The 18,781-nt window shown below is 43.6% G+C and overlaps 1 protein-coding gene across 3 annotated transcripts in view; it reads left to right on the forward strand.

The window, feature by feature from the left end:
- The window catches only part of rasgrf1 (Ras protein specific guanine nucleotide releasing factor 1), a 146,843-nt gene that overhangs the window by 111,561 nt on the left and 16,501 nt on the right, over positions 1-18,781 (forward strand). For all 3 annotated transcript variants that reach the window (XM_061925231.2, XM_061925232.2, XM_061925233.2), the window contains 4 exons: positions 2,850-3,020; positions 5,933-6,039; positions 12,883-12,995; positions 13,082-13,151. In XM_061925231.2, the coding sequence (XP_061781215.1) occupies positions 2,850-3,020; positions 5,933-6,039; positions 12,883-12,995; positions 13,082-13,151 (461 nt within the window). The remainder of the gene's footprint in view (positions 1-2,849; positions 3,021-5,932; positions 6,040-12,882; positions 12,996-13,081; positions 13,152-18,781) is intronic.

Here is an 18,781-nt window from a genome sequence, read left to right on the forward strand (position 1 = left end):
GTCTCTCCATAAGTGCAGCACACATGCACACATGTTTTTTCCCACCCCAGAAGAAACTTAATTTGCGGTCCTAATCATTTGTTTTGCTCTTCATTGTATTTCTAAAGTGTCATGGCCGTTGTTGATTGTTATGTCATCACGTTATTAAGTACCACCCACCTCCCACAACTGCGTCAAACTCCTGTGAGAAACACTTGACCAAAATTGGACCATCCACAGGTGAAACTCATACAATTTGAATATCGTGCAAAGTTCATTCATGTCAGCAATTCAACTTCAAATGTGACACTAATAAGTGATCAAAACTCATTACATGCAAAGTGAGATAAGTAAAGCCTTTATACTTTTGATGTACACGGCTTACAGTTTTTGGAAAACCCCCAAATTTTCTGAGATTTTCAATAATAGTTTTCATAAGCCGTATGCCATAATCGTCACATTTATATCAAAAGAAGGCTTGAAATATCTTGAGTTGCATGTTATGAGCGTATGTCATATACTGTATTAGTTTCACCTTGTAAATCTAATTGCTGGAATAGACAAACCTTTGCACGATATTGACATTTTTTTTAGTTTCACCTGTAATTACAAACAGTAAATAGGACAAAATGAAACCATGAAGTTAGAAAATGCATGATTATTTTGTGTAATGATTGTACAGTTAAACATTTGAGTTAAAATGGAAGTCAATGGGCACTTTTTTGTCCCTATGATACTGCACTAATACACTACAATGCATGAAAATAACTAGTATTACTAATCTTATGTATATTTAGGCCTGATCTTTACCCCTAGCTCTTTAACATTTACTATATAGATGATAAGTCATTTTATGCAAATCTTTTAAAACAGGGGTCCCCAAACTTTTTGACTCGGGGGCCGCATTGGGTTAAAAAAAATTTGGCCGGGGGCCAGGCTATATATATATATATATATATATCAAAAAGCCCTTGATGAAAGCGGATCCAATTTCACCCTCACCTATGAACCCACGCCAGGAAACCAGCCAAAAAAGAACAGAAAACGGAACGACATCATCTGGTACAACCCCCCATACAGCAAAAACGTCTCAACGAACATTGGACACAAATTCCTCAATCTGATTGACAAACACTTTCCCAAAGACAACATCCTAAGAAAAGTATTCAACAAGAACAACATTAAATTGAGCTACAGCTGCATGAACAATATACGACAAATCATCTCAAACCACAACAAAACAATTGCAAATGAGCCGTCGGCCCTCAGACAGAGCGACTCCAAAACCAACAAAGGATGTAATTGTCGAAAGAAACCTGATTGCCCTCTCAACGGGGGGTGCTTACAAACATCAGTTGTCTACCAATCTAAGGTAATACGCAAGGACATTAACACATCCGACACATATGTAGGATTAACCGAGGGAGAATTCAAAACCAGATGGAACAATCACAAGGCTTCTTTCAGGAACAAAAACCTGCGAAATACCACAGAACTCAGCAAACACATTTGGGACCTCAAAGACAATAATGTTGAATATTCAATAACATGGCAAATTCTTGCATCCAGCACACCTTACAATAGTGGTAATAAAAGATGCAACCTATGCTTGAAAGAGAAACTGTTTATTATTTACCGTCCAGACCTGTCATCCCTCAACAAACGCAGCGAAATTGTAACAACATGCCGCCATAGACGGAAACACCTCCTAGGTAACACATGAGCCAATCACCACGCCCCTAGGCCAGCCTGTACCCACCCACTCTGTGCCCTATATAAACCATGGTATGCGAATGCTCCCATTAAAATCTCCTGACGATTGAGGGTACCCCCCTCATGAAACAGGCCTGTAGAGATGAAATAGTCTTGTGATTTTTTTCCCACACATACATATATATATATATATATATATATATATATATATATATATATATATATATATATATATATATATATATATATATGTTTATGTATATATACATATATACATTGTCTTTATAATCCGTTTTGTCATTTAACATCAATTAACATTGATGTTCATCAACATTTAACATTTATCGATTGGAAAGTTCATTTTTAGACAATATGATTTGCCTGAGCGGCTAGGAGACACCAAGAGTAACAAGCAGTAGAAAATGGATTAGAAAGGAAAGATTTAAAAAAAAATAATAATAATAAATAAATAAATAAAATTTTTTAACTTGGCACTTCCTGTGGGCCGGATTTTGGATGCTGGGGGGGCCGGATCCGGCCCGCGGGCCATAGTTTTAAAATATAAGACTGAAATAATTACAAAAAATGGGCATTCACAAAAGGTTAAAATAAAAAAATTAAACATATTTGCTATTTTTATATAGAGTTAAAGTTGATAAAGAAATTTTTGAGCAAAAATTTAGAAAATAATATGAATCCAAACATCTGTTATACAATTTTTCGTCTTTTAACTGTTAGATTAGGTATGCCTTAGAGCAGTGGTCCGTGGATCGATTGGTACCGGGCCGCACAAGAAATTTAATTTTTTTTTTTTTTTTTTTTTTTTTTATCAAATCAACATAAAAAACACAAGATACACTTACAATTAGTGCACCAACCCAAAAAACCTCCCTCCCCCATTTATACTCATTCACACTCATTCACACAAAAGGGTTGTTTCTTTCTGTTATTAATATTGTGGTTCCTACATTACATATCAATATATATCAATACAGTCTGCAGGGATACAGTCCGTAAGCACACATGATTGTATTTTTTTCCTGACAAAAAAAAAATACCATACAAATTTTCAAGCGTTGACCGGTCCGCAGTTACAAAAATGTTGGGGACCACTGCCTTAGAGGTTTTTTTTAATTTCATTTTGGTTATGCTTGCAGAGTTCTCTCTGTTCTCCTACAACAACGGCATGGTGATGTCCTCATGTCGGGAGCTTGACAACAACCGCAGTGCGCTTTCCGCTGCCTCCGCTTTTGCCATTGCTACAGCTGGAGCCAACGAGGGCACTCCCACCAAGGAGAAATATCGGCGGATGTCTCTCGCCAGCTCAGGTACTGTACATGTAGTTACCGGTACTAACCTTTGCATAAGCCAGGGGTGTCAAACTCATTTTAGCTCAGGGGCCGCATGGAGGAAAATCTATTCCCACGCTGGCCGGAGTGGTAAATTCATGGCATCAAAACTTAAAAATAAAGACAACTTCAAATTGTTTTCTTTGTCTTACTTGGGCCAAAAATAGAACAAGCACATTGTTAAGGTTTGCAGAGGAGGTGACGGCAACAGACACTAGATGGCAGTAATGTTCAATGATTTATTATATATAGTAATATATATAATAATAAACACTAAATATATGAACTAAGGAAATGGAGTGTGGCAAAATCCAAGAGTGTGTATGGTGTACGACTATGTGTAGTATTTAACTGAGGTGTGCGTTACCAAGTGTTGAACGAGAGATGAGGAAGTCCAGGGGAAGAGGGGAATCCGTGTCCAAGCGGGAGGTCGAGATCCAAGGAGCAGTCCGAGAAGCAGGGGAACGACGACGAGAAATGACGAGACACACAGCAACGTCAAAACACGGGAACGGAGGTTATACGCCAACAGATGATTATATTCCGGCGCCGGCATGCCAAGATGTCCAGGCTTATGAAGGCAGCTCCTTCATTCCAGGCAGGTGTGATGATTGCCGGCAAGTGATTGCAGCTGGCGGCAGCTGCAGGGCGGAGACGCGCGCGGCGCGTCCCTAGATCTGCGCCACAGTCTTGGGCGTGTCCCGCGGTGCTTGCAGCGCGCAAGGATGAGGACGCATTCCAATGCGCCCTGGCCGTGACACACATTCTGAAAATGTACACATGATAAATAATCCTCTTGACAAAACACTTCAAGGTAGTTGAAAATTTTGAGGAAAAAATTGGTGCGGTTTCAAAAACACCATAAAGAACACAATGAACTTAGACTTTGTCTCAGTGTTTTTTTTACAAAGCCATTAAACTTTAAGCACTTCCTGTTTAGGATTGTCATGTTGGCAGTTCACCAATAAAAACGTTTGGAAAAGCAATCGAATGTTTTCTCAAACCGCCGCATTAGTGGAATCCGCAACTGCCACAACACATTCATTTATTGATTGATTGAAACTTTTATTAGTAGATTGCACAGTACAGTACATATTCCGTGCAATTGACCACTAAATGGTAACACCCCAATAAGTTTTTCAACTTGTTTAAGTCGGGGTCCATTACATACAGTCATCACACAAGATAATCATCACAGTATATAAATTGAATTATTTACATTATTTACAATCCGGAGTGTGGGATATGGGGGGGGGGGGGGTTAAGTTTGGTTGGTATCATCACTTCAGTCATCAACTATTGCATCATCAGAGAAATGGACATTGGAACAGTGTAGGTCTGACTTGGTAGGATATGTACAGCAAGTATTGGACACAGAGAGAGAGATCAGAAATTATAAGAAAAAGTGACTGTTTGTTTACATTTGATTGTATACAATCCGAAGAGGTATGATGAGGAAGGGAGGGTGTTAGTTTAGGGTTGAAGTTGCCTGGAGGTGTACTTTTATTGCGGTTTTGAAGGAGGATAGAGATGCCCTTTCTTTTACACCTGTTGGGAGTGCATTCCACATTGATGTGGCATAGAAAGCGAATGAGTTAAGACCTTTGTTAGATCGGAATCTGGGTTTAACGTTGTTAGTGGAGCTCCCCCTGGTGTTGTGGTTATGGCGGTCATTTACGTTAAGGAAGTAGTTTGACATGTACTTCGGTATCAGGGAGGTGTAGCGGATTTTATAGACAAGGCTCAGTGCAAGTTGTTTTACTCTGTCCTCCACCCTGAGCCAGCCCACTTTGGAGAAGTGGGTAGGAGTGAGGTGTGATCTGGGGTGGAGGTCTAGAAGTAATCTGACTAGCTTGTTCTGGGATGTTTGGAGTCTAGATTTGAGGGTTTTGGAGGTGCTAGGGTACCAGGAGGTGCATGCGTAATCGAAAAAGGGTTGAACGAGAGTTCCCGCCAGAATCTTCATGGTGCTTTTGTTGACCAGAGAGGAGATTCTATAGAGAAATCTTGTTCGTTAGTTGACCTTTTTGATTACCTTGGTTGCCATTTTATCACAGGAAAGATTAGCCTCTAGAATGGAACCTAGGTAGGTGACCTCATCCTTCCTGGCGATAACAATGTCACCCACTTTTATAGTGAAGTCACTGACTTTCTTAAGGTTGATGTGGGACCCAAACAGGATGGATTCCATCATCATTCAAATATTACAATTATAATACAAACAAAACAATTATCAAAATGACACCATTATAGCCGAAATAAAGGTAACATAACTACAAACGTAACTGATGTGAACATAGCATATTTAAGCATAAAATGAAATAGAACAAACATAGAAACACACATTTTTACAATGGAGTTCAGGGTGCGCATCGGGCATTCAACCAATTGCAAGCGCTGCAAGGAACTCTAACTAAAAAGATAATGATAATGCTGACTTATGTCTTTACATTTTCTGTTTTGTTATTTTATCTGTTGAGTGGATCATTTACAATGAAAGAAGGTATTGTGCATCGATAATGCCGCCACCTGATGCAGCTCCTTGCTTGCACCTGCGCTGATTGGAGTACTGGCAGCCAATCCAGAGGGCGTTTGAAGTCAGCTGACACGTCATCTTTAAACACTGTCATGTGTGACGTGGATTACACTTGAATTTCTATTGCGACATCCAGCAGACACATTTAGAACAGAAGTTTCTTTCATTAAAAAAAATGCTGCTTACTTTTATATTGATCAAATTGATCTTGCGGGTCGCAGGCTGGAATAAACCTGTTTGTGGTCCTGTGTGGCCTGCGGGTCGTACATTTGACACCCCTGGCATGAGCAGTGGTTAATTGGGCAAGTATTTGTGTAAAGTGATGGTGAACTAATATTTCCCATATTTCGGGCAGGTTTTCCAACAGATCAGAGAAACGGAGACAAAGAGTTTGTGATCAGACGAGCGGCGACCAACAGAGTCTTGAATGTTCTCAGACACTGGGTGTCCAAACACTCACCGGTAAATAAGACAGCAATGGTTATAAATGAAAAGTTTTAGTTTGGGGTTGGAAAGCAGCACCAAATGGGATCATGTTATCATACACATCCAAAGAGTCTTTGCTACAGACATTGGTCCATCCATCCATTTTCTACCGCTTATTCCCTTTGGGGTCGCGGGGGGCGCTGGAGCCTATCTCAGCTACAATCGGGCGGAAGGCGGGGTACACCCTGGACAAGTCGCCACCTCATCGCAGGGCCAACACAGATAGACAGACAACATTCACACTCACATCCACACACTAGGGCCAATTCAGTGTTGCCAATCAACTTATCCCCAGGTGCATGTCTTTGGAAGTGGGAGGAAGCCGGAGTACCCGGAGGGAACCCACGCAGTCACGGGGAGGACATGCAAACTCCACACAGAAAGATCCCGAGCCCGGGATTGAACCCAAGACTACTCAGGACCTTCGTATTGTGAGGCAGATGCACTAACCCCTCTGCCACCGTGAAAGTTTTATTTATTTAATTTTTAATATATTTTATTAATATTATTTTCTTATTTTCCCCCTCCCTCAGGGGGGAACTTGGCGGGGCGGTTGCTGGTTGTTCCATCTCCATCGTTGGGGTCCCTGCGGGTGGGGTGGGTGGTTCCCGTAGCCCTGTGCCGGGTGGTCCTGCGGCGGCCAATTTGGGTGGGGTGGCCGGGGGATGGCCTTGCCGCGCTCTCCAGGGGTGGGGGGGTGGGCTCGTGGGGGCCCGGTTGCCGGTGGGGCGGAGGCAGTCTTCCCGTCCGGTTGTGGGGAGTCTCTGGGCCCCCCGGGCGGGGCGTCCCGCCTTTCTGCCCGTGTGGGGTGTGGTCTCTCGCTGGCTTGGGGTCTGGCTGTCCCCTGCTTTTCTCGTGCCTTGTCCTCTGCCGGGTGTGTCTGTCTGCGGCCTGCTGCTGACCCTTGCGGGCGGCGCAGTGGGCCGGGCTCTGGGGTTCCGGTCGCTGGCCGGCTTGGCTGCGTGGGGGGAAGTGGTCCCTGGTTCTCTGGGCACCACACCTACTGTTTGTGGGTTGGGCTCTCGGGGAGGCTGGGGCCGTGCTCTGGCTCCCATGCACACTGGGAGTTGAATATATTGTACATACAAATTCACATTGGTATTGAACATAATAACTAAAGGAACAGAACATTCCTCATCTTAAATGATGCCTGAAATTAGGGGTGTCCAAAGCGCAGCTCGTTGTTTTTTTTGTTGTTTTTTTTATGGTTGGCGGCACATTGTAGAAGTAAAATCCAACCAAAAAACAATAAAAGTGAGAAAGATAGAGCAAAAAGGCACAATGTAAAGAAAAAAGGCTGAAATCCATCTATCCATTTTCTACCGCTTGTCCCTCTCGGGGTGGCGGGGAGTTCTGGAGCCTATCCCAGCAGCACTCAGGCGGAAAGCGGGGTACACCCTGGACAAGTCGCCACCTCCTCGCAGGGCCAACACAGACAACTTTCACACTCACATTCACACACTTGGGCCAATTTAGTGTTGCAAATTAGCTTATTCCCAGCATGAAGCCGGAGTACCCGAAATGTCGATACTAATAACTAATAACTTTGAAGATAAAGTGTTCCCTAGATTATTGCAGGAGTTACTATAAGTTCCAAACCCATTTTATATATTTATTTTATGATTTATATGATTGCTGTATGCATTTTACCTACTCAGTGGCCCAGTGGTTAGAGTGTCCGCCCTGAGATCGGTAAGTTGTGAGTTCAAACCCAGGCGGAGTCATACCAAAGACTATAAAAATGGGACCCATTACCTCCCTGCTTGGCACTCAGCATCATAGGTTGGAATTGGGCGTTATATCACCAAAAAATTATTCCTGGGCGTGGCCACCGCTGCTGCCCACTGCTCCCTTCACCTCCCAGGGGGTGAACAAGGGGATGGGTCAAATGCAAAGGACAAATTTCACCACACCTAGTGTGCGTGACAATCATTGGTACTTTAACTTAACTTAACTTAACTTTTAGGACTTTATAAACACTCCACACACTGTTATACATCGCATGTAATTGTAACATGTAACATTTTGTTACTCATAAATGATAATAGAAGAAGTCGCATGACGGCAATGACGAGTGGTGGCGTCACTCCCTTCTCCTTCCGAGTAGTAGCGCATTATTTTTAATAGCATACTTGCCAACCCTCCCGGATTTCCGGGAGACTCACGAAATTCAGCACCTCTACCGAAAACCTCCCGGGACAAATTTTCTCCCGAAAATCTCCCGAAATTCAGGCGGAGCTGGAGGCCACGCCCCCTTCCGCTCCATGCGGACCTTAGTCCGCTTTCCCACAATATAAACAGCGTGTCTGCCCAATCACATTTTAACTATAGAAAGATCGAGGGCAAGTTCTTGGTTTCTTATGTGGGTTTATTGTTAGGCAGTTTCATTAACGTCCTCCCAGCGCGGCAACAACGCACAACAACAGCAGTCACGTTTTCGTCTACCGTAAAGCAGTTTGTCTGCCGTAAACAGCAATGTTGTGACAGGGCAATACTGCCATCTACTGTACATGCATATGTGACAATAACATCTAGGGCTTTTAGAGAGTGCAGTGCACAACTGCGCACACAACAAGGAGACGAAGCAGAAGAACGAGGAAGATACAGCCGTGGCGACGCCGACGACGAGTAAGATGAAGAAATACGCTTGTAAGTTCCAAGCCGCAGCTGCGATTGGACCTGGATAGCCTCCGGGAAGAAGTAGTGGACTACCAAGTGCTTGGCAGTGAAGATCTTCCTCAGGAAGCAAAGATTGAGCGGTTTTGGGCCATGCTAGGGAGAGATGGAAGATTCCAGACTCTAGTGCATTTGATGAAAGCACTTTTGTGCGTGCCACACAGCAATGCATCATCAGAGAGGGTGTTCAGCATGGTTAGAAAAATAGTGACAGAGAATAGAACAAGGATGGACAATTCAACTCTTAACTCAACAATGAGTAGATGAGTGTTATGTGTGTGTATATGTGTAAATAAATGAACACTGAAATTCAAGTATTTATTTTATTTATATATATATATATATATATATATATATATATATATATATATATATATATATATATATATATATATATATAGTAAAATAAATATATATTTATAGCTAGAATTCACTGAAAGTCAAGTATTTCTTATATATATATATATATATATATATATATATATATATATATATATATATATATATATATATATATATATATATATCTCCTCTCTGAGCTGCCACCTTACCGTGGTAGAGGAGTTTGCGTGTCCCAATGATCCTAGGAGCTATGTTGTCCGGGGGCTTTATGCCCCCTGGTAGGGTCTCCCAAGACAAACTGGTCCTAGGTGAGGGATCAGACAAAGAGCAGCTCGAAGACCTCCATGACGAATAAAAATAAAGGACCCAGATTTCCCTCGCCCGGACGCGGGTCACCGGGGCCCCCCTCTGGAGCCAGGCCCGGAGGTGGGGCACGATGGCGAGCGCCTGTCCCCATGGGCACAGCCCGAAGAGGCAACGTGGGTCCCCCCTCCAATGGGCTCACCACCCATAGCAGGGGCCATAGAGGTCGGGTGCAGTGTGAGCTGGGCGGCAGCCGAAGGCAGGGCACTTGGCGGTCCGATCCTCGGCTACAGAAGCTAGCTCTTGGGACGTGGAACGTCACCTCGCTGGGGGGGAAGGAGCCTGAGCTAGTGCGCGAGGTGGAGAAGTTCCGGCTAGATATAGTCGGACTCACTTCGACGCACAGCAAGGGCTCTGGAACCAGTTCTCTCGAGAGGGGCTGGACTCTCTTCCACTCTGAAACCTGGAGAGGCGTGATTGGGAAAAATGGCCGCCCGGATCTGAACCCGAGTGGTGTTCTGTTATTGGACTTTTGTGCCCGTCACAGATTGTCCATAATGAACACCATGTTCGAACATAAGGGTGTCCATATGTGCACTTGGCACCAGGACACCCTAGGCCGCAGTTCCATGATCGACTTTGTAGTTGTGTCATCGGATTTGCGGCCTCATGTTTTGGACACTCGGGTGAAGAGAGGGGCGGAGCTTTCAACCGATCACCACCTGGTGGTGAGTTGGCTGCGATGGTGGGGGAGGATGCCGGACAGACCTGGCAGGCCCAAACGCATTGTGAGGGTTTGCTGGGAACGTCTGGCAGAGTCTCCTGTCAGAGAGAGTTTCAATTCCCACCTCCGGAAGAACTTTGAACATGTCACGAGGGAGGTGCTGGACATTGAGTCCGAGTGGACCATGTTCCGCGCCTCTATTGTCGAGGCAGCTGATTGGAGCTGTGGCCGCAAGGTAGTTGGTGCCTGTCGTGGCGGTAATCCTAGAACCCGTTGGTGGACACCGGCGGTGAGGGATGCCGTCAAGCTGAAGAAGGAGTCCTATCGAGTTCTTTTGGCTCATAGGACTCCTGAGGCAGCGGACAGGTACCGACAGGCCAAGCGGTGTGCGGCTTCGGCGGTTGCGGAGGCAAAAACTCGGACATGGGAGGAGTTCGGAGTAGCCATGGAAAACGACTTCCGGACGGCTTCGAAGCGATTCTGGACCACCATCCGCCGCCTCAGGAAGGGGAAGCAGTGCACTATCAACACCGTGTATGGTGAGGATGGTGTTCTGCTGACCTCGACTGCGGATGTTGTGGATCGGTGGAGGGAATACTTTGAAGACCTCCTCAATCCCACCAACACGTCTTCCTATGAGGAAGCAGTGCCTGGGGAATCTGTGGTGGGCTCTTCTATTTCTGGGGCTGAGGTTGCTGAGGTAGTTAAAAAGCTCCTCGGTGGCAAGGCCCCGGGGGTGGATGAGATCCGCCCGGAGTTCCTTAAGGCTCTGGATGCTGTGGGGCTGTCTTGGTTGACAAGACTCTGCAGCATCGCGTGGACATCGGGGGCGGTACCTCTGGATTGGCAGACCGGGGTGGTGGTTCCTCTCTTTAAGAAGGGGAACCGGAGGGTGTGTTCTAACTATCGTGGGATCACACTCCTCAGCCTTCCCGGTAAGGTCTATTCAGGTGTACTGGAGAGGAGGCTACGCCGGATAGTCGAACCTCGGATTCAGGAGGAACAGTGTGGTTTTCGTCCTGGTCGTGGAACTGTGGACCAGCTCTATACTCTCGGCAGGGTCCTTGAGGGTGCATGGGAGTTTGCCCAACCAGTCTACATGTGCTTTGTGGACTTGGAGAAGGCATTCGACCGTGTCCCTCGGCAAGTCCTGTGGGGAGTGCTCAGAGAGTATGGCGTATCGGACTGTCTGATTTTGGCGGTCCGCTCCCTGTATGATCAGTGTCAGAGCTTGGTCCGCATTGCCGGCAGTAAGTCGGACACGTTTCCAGTGAGGGTTGGAATCCGCCAAGGCTGCCCTTTGTCACCGATTCTGTTCATAACTTTTATGGACAGAATTTCTAGGTGCAGTCAAGGCGTTGAGGGGATCCGGTTTGGTGGCTGCAGGATTAGGTCTCTGCTTTTTGCAGATGATGTGGTCCTGATGGCTTCATCTGGCCAGGATCTTCAGCTCTCGCTGGATCGATTCGCAGCCGAGTGTGAAGCGACTGGGATGAGAATCAGCACCTCCAAGTCCATGGTTCTCGCCCGGAAAAGGGTGGAATGCCATTTTCGGGTTGGGAAGGAGACCCTGCCCCAAGTGGAGGAGTTCAAGTACCTAGGAGTCTTGTTCACGAGTGAGGGAAGAGTGGATCGTGAGATCGACAGGCGGATCGGTGCGGCGTCTTCAGTAATGCGGACACTGTATCGATCCGTTGTGGTGAAGAAGGAGCTGAGCCGGAAGGCAAAGCTCTCAATTTACCGGTCGATCTACGTTCCCATCCTCACCTATGGTCATGAGCTTTGGGTTATGACCGAAAGGACAAGATCACGGGTACAAGCGGCCGAAATGAGTTTCCTCCGCCGGGTGGCGGGGCTCTCCCTTAGAGATAGGGTGAGAAGCTCTGCCATCCGGGGGGAGCTCAAAGTAAAGCCACTGCTCCTCCACATCGAGAGGAGCCAGATGAGGTGGTTCGGGCATCTGGTCAGGATGCCACCCGATCGCCTCCCTCGGGAGGTGTTTAGGGCACGTCCGACCGGTAGGAGGCCACGGGGAAGACCCAGGACACGTTGGGAAGACTATGTCTCCCGGCTGGCCTGGGAACGCCTCGGGATCCCCCGGGAGGAGCTGGACGAAGTGGCTGGGGAGAGGGAAGTCTGGGCTTCCCTGCTTAGGCTGCTGCCCCCGCGACCCGACCTCGGATAAGCGGAAGAAGATGGATGGATGGATGGATATATATATATATATATATATATATATATATATATATATATATATATATATATATATATGAAATACTTGACTTGGTGAATTCTAGCTGGAAATAAATATACTCCTCCCCTCTTAATTACGCTCCCAACCACGCCCCCTCCCACCCCCCACCTCCTGAAATCGGAGGTTTCAAGGTTGGCAAGTATGTTTAATAGACATTGTTGTCGTTGTCCTTATATTCTTTTCTCATTGATCTTGTCATGGCAGCTAGTAGATATTATCTTGTAGCTAACCTACTTTCCTTTAGCCTAGCAATGAAGAGGTTCACCTTTTCGCCGATAGTAAGCAGCTTCTTTCCGGGGCTTATGGTCTGAGCCAGAAGCCTTAGAAGGCGCAAAACAACATACGTTGTCGGGATTGTTCCCACAAGACCATGTCAAGCAGACACACATGCAACAGCTACAAACAACATAATTAATATTTGTTTTAAAACATTAAAGTGGGCCCCAGCAGCCTCTGATTTGTCATTATGGAGCCCTCAGGGGAAACGACTAACTGCTTTTATCTGACCTTGTCCATCTAGGACTTTGAGAGCAATAATGAGTTGAAAACAAAGGTCATCGCCTTCCTGGAGGAAGTGATGCACGACCCTGAGCTACTAACCCAGGAGAGGAAAGCAGCCGCCAATATCATCAGGTGCGCTTCGAACTCAATTTCACTCTCATACGTATGAATATTACCATAAAGAGTATCCATCTTACGCTGGTTTAACTGTCTGCTAGAACCCTCACTCAGGATGATCACTGTGACAATCAGATCGCCCTCGAAGACGTGACGCAACTTGTTAGTGAAGTAAGAAAACATTTCCCATTTGTATTTCATTCCCTATGAAACATCGTAATGTTTGAACAAACAATAATGTCAATCAATAAAATGCTTAGATCTTTTTCCCCGTTACATCACGCATTTGATTGGCCGCTTGACTTCAGATGTACACAACATGAGACAAATTGTTCTGTTCTTTCACAGTAGTGCAAGTGTAACCGGCCTGGTTCAGTCCCTGCTTATTCTGTTCCACCCGGAACTCGAATGTGGGTCGCCGGCATGGGAGACAAGTGTGCTAGCTACCGAGCTAAAAGCCCGGGCTATCAACTAGGGATGTCCGATAATGGCTTTTTGACGATATTTGATATTCCGATATTGTCCAACTCTTTAATTACTGATACCGATATCAACCGATATGTACAGTTGTGGAATTAACACATTATTATGCCTAATTTGGACAACCAGGTATGGTGAAGATAAGGTTTTGTTTTTTTTAATTAATAAAATAAAATAAGATAAATAAATTAAAAACATTTTCTTGAATAAAAAAGAAAGTAAAACAATATAAAAACAGTTACATAGAAACTAGTAATTAATGAAAATTAGTACAGTTAACTGTTAAAGGTTAGTACTATTAGTGGACCAGCAGCACGCACAATCATGTGTGCTTACGGACTGTATCCCTTGCAGACTGTATTGATATATATTGATATATAATGTAGGAACCACAATATTAATAACAGAAAGAAACAACCCTTTTGTGTGAATGAGTGTAAATGGGGGAGGGAGGTTTTTTGGGTTGGTGCACTAATTGTAAGTGTATCTTGTGTTTTTTATGTTGATTTAATTAAAAAATATATATATATACAAATACAAATACAAAAACGATGCCGATAAAAAAAAAAAAAACGATACCGATAATTTCCGATATTCAATCAATCTTTATTTATATAGCCCTAAATCACAAGTGTCTCAAAGGGCTGCACAAGCCACAACGCATAAGGCAAGGAAAAACTCACCCCAGTGGGACGTCGATGTGAATGACTATGAGAAACCTTGGAGAGGACCGCATATGTGGGTAACCCCCCCCCTCTAGGGGAGACCGAAAGCAATGGATGTCGAGTGGGTCTGACATAATATTGTGAGAGTCCAGTCCATAGTGGATCCAACATAATAGTAAGAGTCCAGTCCATAGTGGGGCCAGCAGGACACCATCCCGAGCGGAGACGGGTCAGCAGCGCAGAGATGTTCCCAGCCGATGCACAGGCGAGCGGTCCACCCCGGGTCCCGACTCTGGACAGCCAGCACTTCATCCATGGCCACCGGACCTGTGCGCTCCCCCCCCCCCCTCGAGGAAAAGGGGAGCAGAGGAGAAAAGAAAAGAAACGGCAGATCAACTGGTCTAACGGGGGCTATTTAAAGGCTAGAGTATACAAATGAGTTTTAAGATGGGACTTAAATGCTTCTACTGAGGTAGCATCTCTAATTGTTACCGGGAGGGCATTCCATAGTACTGGAGCCCGAATAGAAAACGCTCTATAGCCCGCAGACTTTTTTTGGGCTCTGGGAATCACTAATAAGCCGGAGTTCTTTGAACGCAGATTTCTTGCCAGGACATATGGTACAATGCAATCGACAAGATAGGACGGAGCTAGACCGTGTAGTATTTTATACGTAAGTAGTAAAACCTTAAAGTCACATCTTAAGTGCACAGGAAGCCAGTGCAGGTGAGCCAGTATAGGTATATATATATAGGTATATATGTATATAAAGGTATATACAGTATAGGCGTAATATGATCAAACTTTCTTGTTCTTGTCAAAAGTCTAGCAGCCGCATTTGTAGTCTTTTAATGCTAGACATAGGGAGACCCGAAAATAATACGTTACAGTAGTTGAGACGAGACGTAACGAACGCATGAATAATGATCTCAGCGTCGCTAGTGGATAAAATAGAACGAATTTTAGCGATATTACGGAGATGAAAGAAGGCCGTTTTAGTAACACTCTTAATGTGTGATTCAAAGGAGAGAGTTGGGTGGAAGATAATACCCAGATTCTTTACTGATTCGCCTTGTGTAATTGTTTGGTTGTCAAATGTTAAGGTGGTATTATTAAATAAATGTCGGTGTTTAGCAGGACCGATAATCAGCATTTCCGTTTTCTTGGCGTTGAGTTGCAAGAAGTTAGCGGACATCCATTGTTTAATTTCATTAAGACACGCCTCCAGCTGACTACAATCCGGCGTGTTGGTCAGCTTTAGGGGCATGTAGAGTTGGGTGTCATCAGCATAACAGTGAAAGCTAACACCGTATTTGCGTATGATGTCGCCTATTATATTACATTTTAACGCATTTATCGGCCGATAATATCGGCAGGCCGATATTATCGGACATCTCTACTATCAACCCAATAGCCAGCACTGCTGTTGAGGTTGTCAAGGAATGAGGTTTACCAACGTATACATGGCCCAGCCACACTGGCTGGCCTCCGTTACCTCACACCCATCCGGGTCACGACACCACTGTTATACGGTGGGTCACTCCCTGCTTTCTGTTCCACCCGGGACTTGAATCTGGGCCGTCCACATGAAAGGCAAGCGTATTTAACTACCGATTTATAAGACCTCAAAAGCAGCGCTGGCAATATATGGGTGCTCAAAATATTTGATCGACATCCAAATCGAGATATAGACTTATTTCGAGTCTAAACCGATTAATAATTTTCAAGAATTTATTTATTTATTTTTTGGCTATTTTTTTTTAGGAATCAATTTTTTAATTTAAACACTAAGCAACTATTATTGATCTTAGCATTATTATTGATATTATTGCGTTTATTAATTTTTGGTTTTCCTTTTTTTTAGTATTGTATTTGTATGTCCTAGGGCAGGGGTGCTCACACTTTTTCTGCAGGCGAGCTACTTTTCAATTGATCAAGTCGTGGGGATCTACCTCATTCATATATATCATTTATATTTACTTATTTATGAAATATATGTTTTTGTTAACAAGTTAGAGGTGTTTAATGATAATGCAAGCATGTTTAACACATATAGTTAATATTGTTAATAAATTAAAGGTGTTTAATGATAATACAAGTATGTTTAATACATATAGTTAATATTGTTAACAAGTAAAGGGTGTTTAAAGATAATGAAAGCATGTTTAACTCATATAGTTAATATTGTTAAAAAATTAAAGGTGTTTAATGATAATACAAGCATGTTAAATACATATAGTTAATATTGTTAACAAGTTAAAGGTGTTTAATGATAATACAAGCATGTTTAACACATAGTTACTATTGTTAAAAAATTAAAGGTGTTTAATGATAATACAAGAATGTTTAATACATATAGTTAATATTGTTAACAAGTTAAAGGTGTTTAAAGATAATACAAGCATGTTTAACACATATAGTTAATATTGTTAATAAGTTAAAGGTGTTTAAAGATAATACAAGCATGTTTAACACATATAGATTCCTTTCTTTCATGAAGACAAGAATATAAGTTGGTGTATTACCTGATTCTGATGACTTGCATTGATAGGAATCAGACAGTGGTGCTAATAAGGTCCGCATTTTCGAATGGAGGAGAAAAAAAGTCCTCCTTTCTGTCCAATACCACATGAAAGTGGTTGGTTTTTGGCATCTTATTTGTCCAGCTTCCGTACTCCTTTGTATACACTTTACAAGAAATACATTGTCGGCAAACTCCGTAGCTTGCTAGCTTGTGCACGCCAGCTTTCTGAGACTCCTATTTTGTTAGCGCAACTGTGCAACTGTGCAGTCGGTCTTTGGAGTTTTGACGACAGGTACGGCGCCAGAGTCTGTTGAAATAAAGTGTTTCTCGCCTTCCAGTCGGTCATTTTAATGAGCTGGCAGCAGCCAGCGTCATCTCAGAAGACCCTCGGGTGCCGTGAATGTCAATCAAGTGACGAAAATGACGTCATTGTGAAGATTTATGATCGCTCATTTTTAGGACTATTTTTTTAATGCCTGGCTGGTGATCGACTGACACACCCTCCGAGATCGACCGGTAGCTCGCGATCGACGTAATGAGCACCCCTGCCCTAGGGTAAACTGGGTGTAACACACTGACAAAGCTTAACCTATTGTGACTATAACAATCTACAAGGTTAATGTAGGTTGCTTCTCTTTCTCCCCCTCCATTTTTCTGCATTCTTTCGTATCTCAAGTTATCATTACGTATATGTATTGTTGCATTTAAACAACTGTATTGTTGATAATAAAGGTAAATTATTGGTATTGTTCATTATCAATAGCGCTATTTCTATTGGTATTTGTATTGATCCATTTGTAGTGTAATAATGCTCATTGTCATTTCTGTATTATTTTTTATTTTTCGCTAACTGCTTATTTGCTATTTCTTTTACCATCATATTTGTACATGTCATATTTGCTGATGTTGCTCTATTGTTGTTGTTGTTGTTGTTTGCTGTTGTTGTTTTTGTCTCTCTGTCTAATCCCCCTCTTATCCCCACAATTTCCCCCTCTGTCTTCTTTTTTTTCTCTTTCTATCCCCTCCTGCTCCGGCCCGGCTGCACTAACTGATAATATAAATACATTTAATAAAGTCAAATACAAATAAGGCAACAAGAGAAGTATCCTACACTTCTCTTTTGTAAAGTAAATCTGAACAGCTGAAATGGGCATCTACATCAACTACAGGTAAAAGCCAGTAAATTAGAATATTTTGAAAAACTTGATTTATTTCAGTAATTGCATTCAAAAGGTGTAACTTGTACATTATATTTATTCATTGCACACAGACTGATGCATTCAAATGTTTATTTCATTTAATTTTGATGATTTGAAGTGGCAACAAATGAAAATCCAAAATTCCGTGTGTCACAAAATTAGAATATTACTTAAGGCTAATACAAAAAAGGGATTTTTAGAAATGTTGGCCAACTGAAAAGTATGAAAATGAAAAATATGAGCATGTACAATACTCAATACTTGGTTGGAGCTCCTTTTGCCTCAATTACTGCGTTAATGCGGCGTGGCATGGAGTCGATGAGTTTCTGGCACTGCTCAGGTGTTATGAGAGCCCAGGTTGCTCTGATAGTGGCCTTCAACTCTTCTGCGTTTTTGGGTCTGGCATTCTGCATCTTCCTTTTCACAATACCCCACAGATTTTCTATGGGGCTAAGGTCAGGGGAGTTGGCGGGCCAATTTAGAACAGAAATACCATGGTCCGTAAACCAGGCACGGGTAGATTTTGCGCTGTGTGCAGGCGCCAAGTCCTGTTGGAACTTGAAATCTCCATCTCCATAGAGCAGGTCAGCAGCAGGAAGCATGAAGTGCTCTAAAACTTGCTGGTAGACGGCTGCGTTGACCCTGGATCTCAGGAAACAGAGTGGACCGACACCAGCAGATGACATGGCACCCCAAACCATCACCCAACCATGCAAATTTTGCATTTCCTTTGGAAATCGAGGTCCCAGAGTCTGGAGGAAGACAGGAGAGGCACAGGATCCACGTTGCCTGAAGTCTAGTGTAAAGTTTCCACCATCAGTGATGGTTTGGGGTGCCATGTCATCTGCTGGTGTCGGTCCACTCTGTTTCCTGAGATCCAGGGTCAACGCAGCCGTCTACCAGCAAGTTTTAGAGCACTTCATGCTTCCTGCT

This window comes from Nerophis lumbriciformis, linkage group LG29 (assembly GCF_033978685.3).
Source record: "Nerophis lumbriciformis linkage group LG29, RoL_Nlum_v2.1, whole genome shotgun sequence".
Classification (NCBI taxonomy): domain Eukaryota; kingdom Metazoa; phylum Chordata; class Actinopteri; order Syngnathiformes; family Syngnathidae; genus Nerophis; species Nerophis lumbriciformis.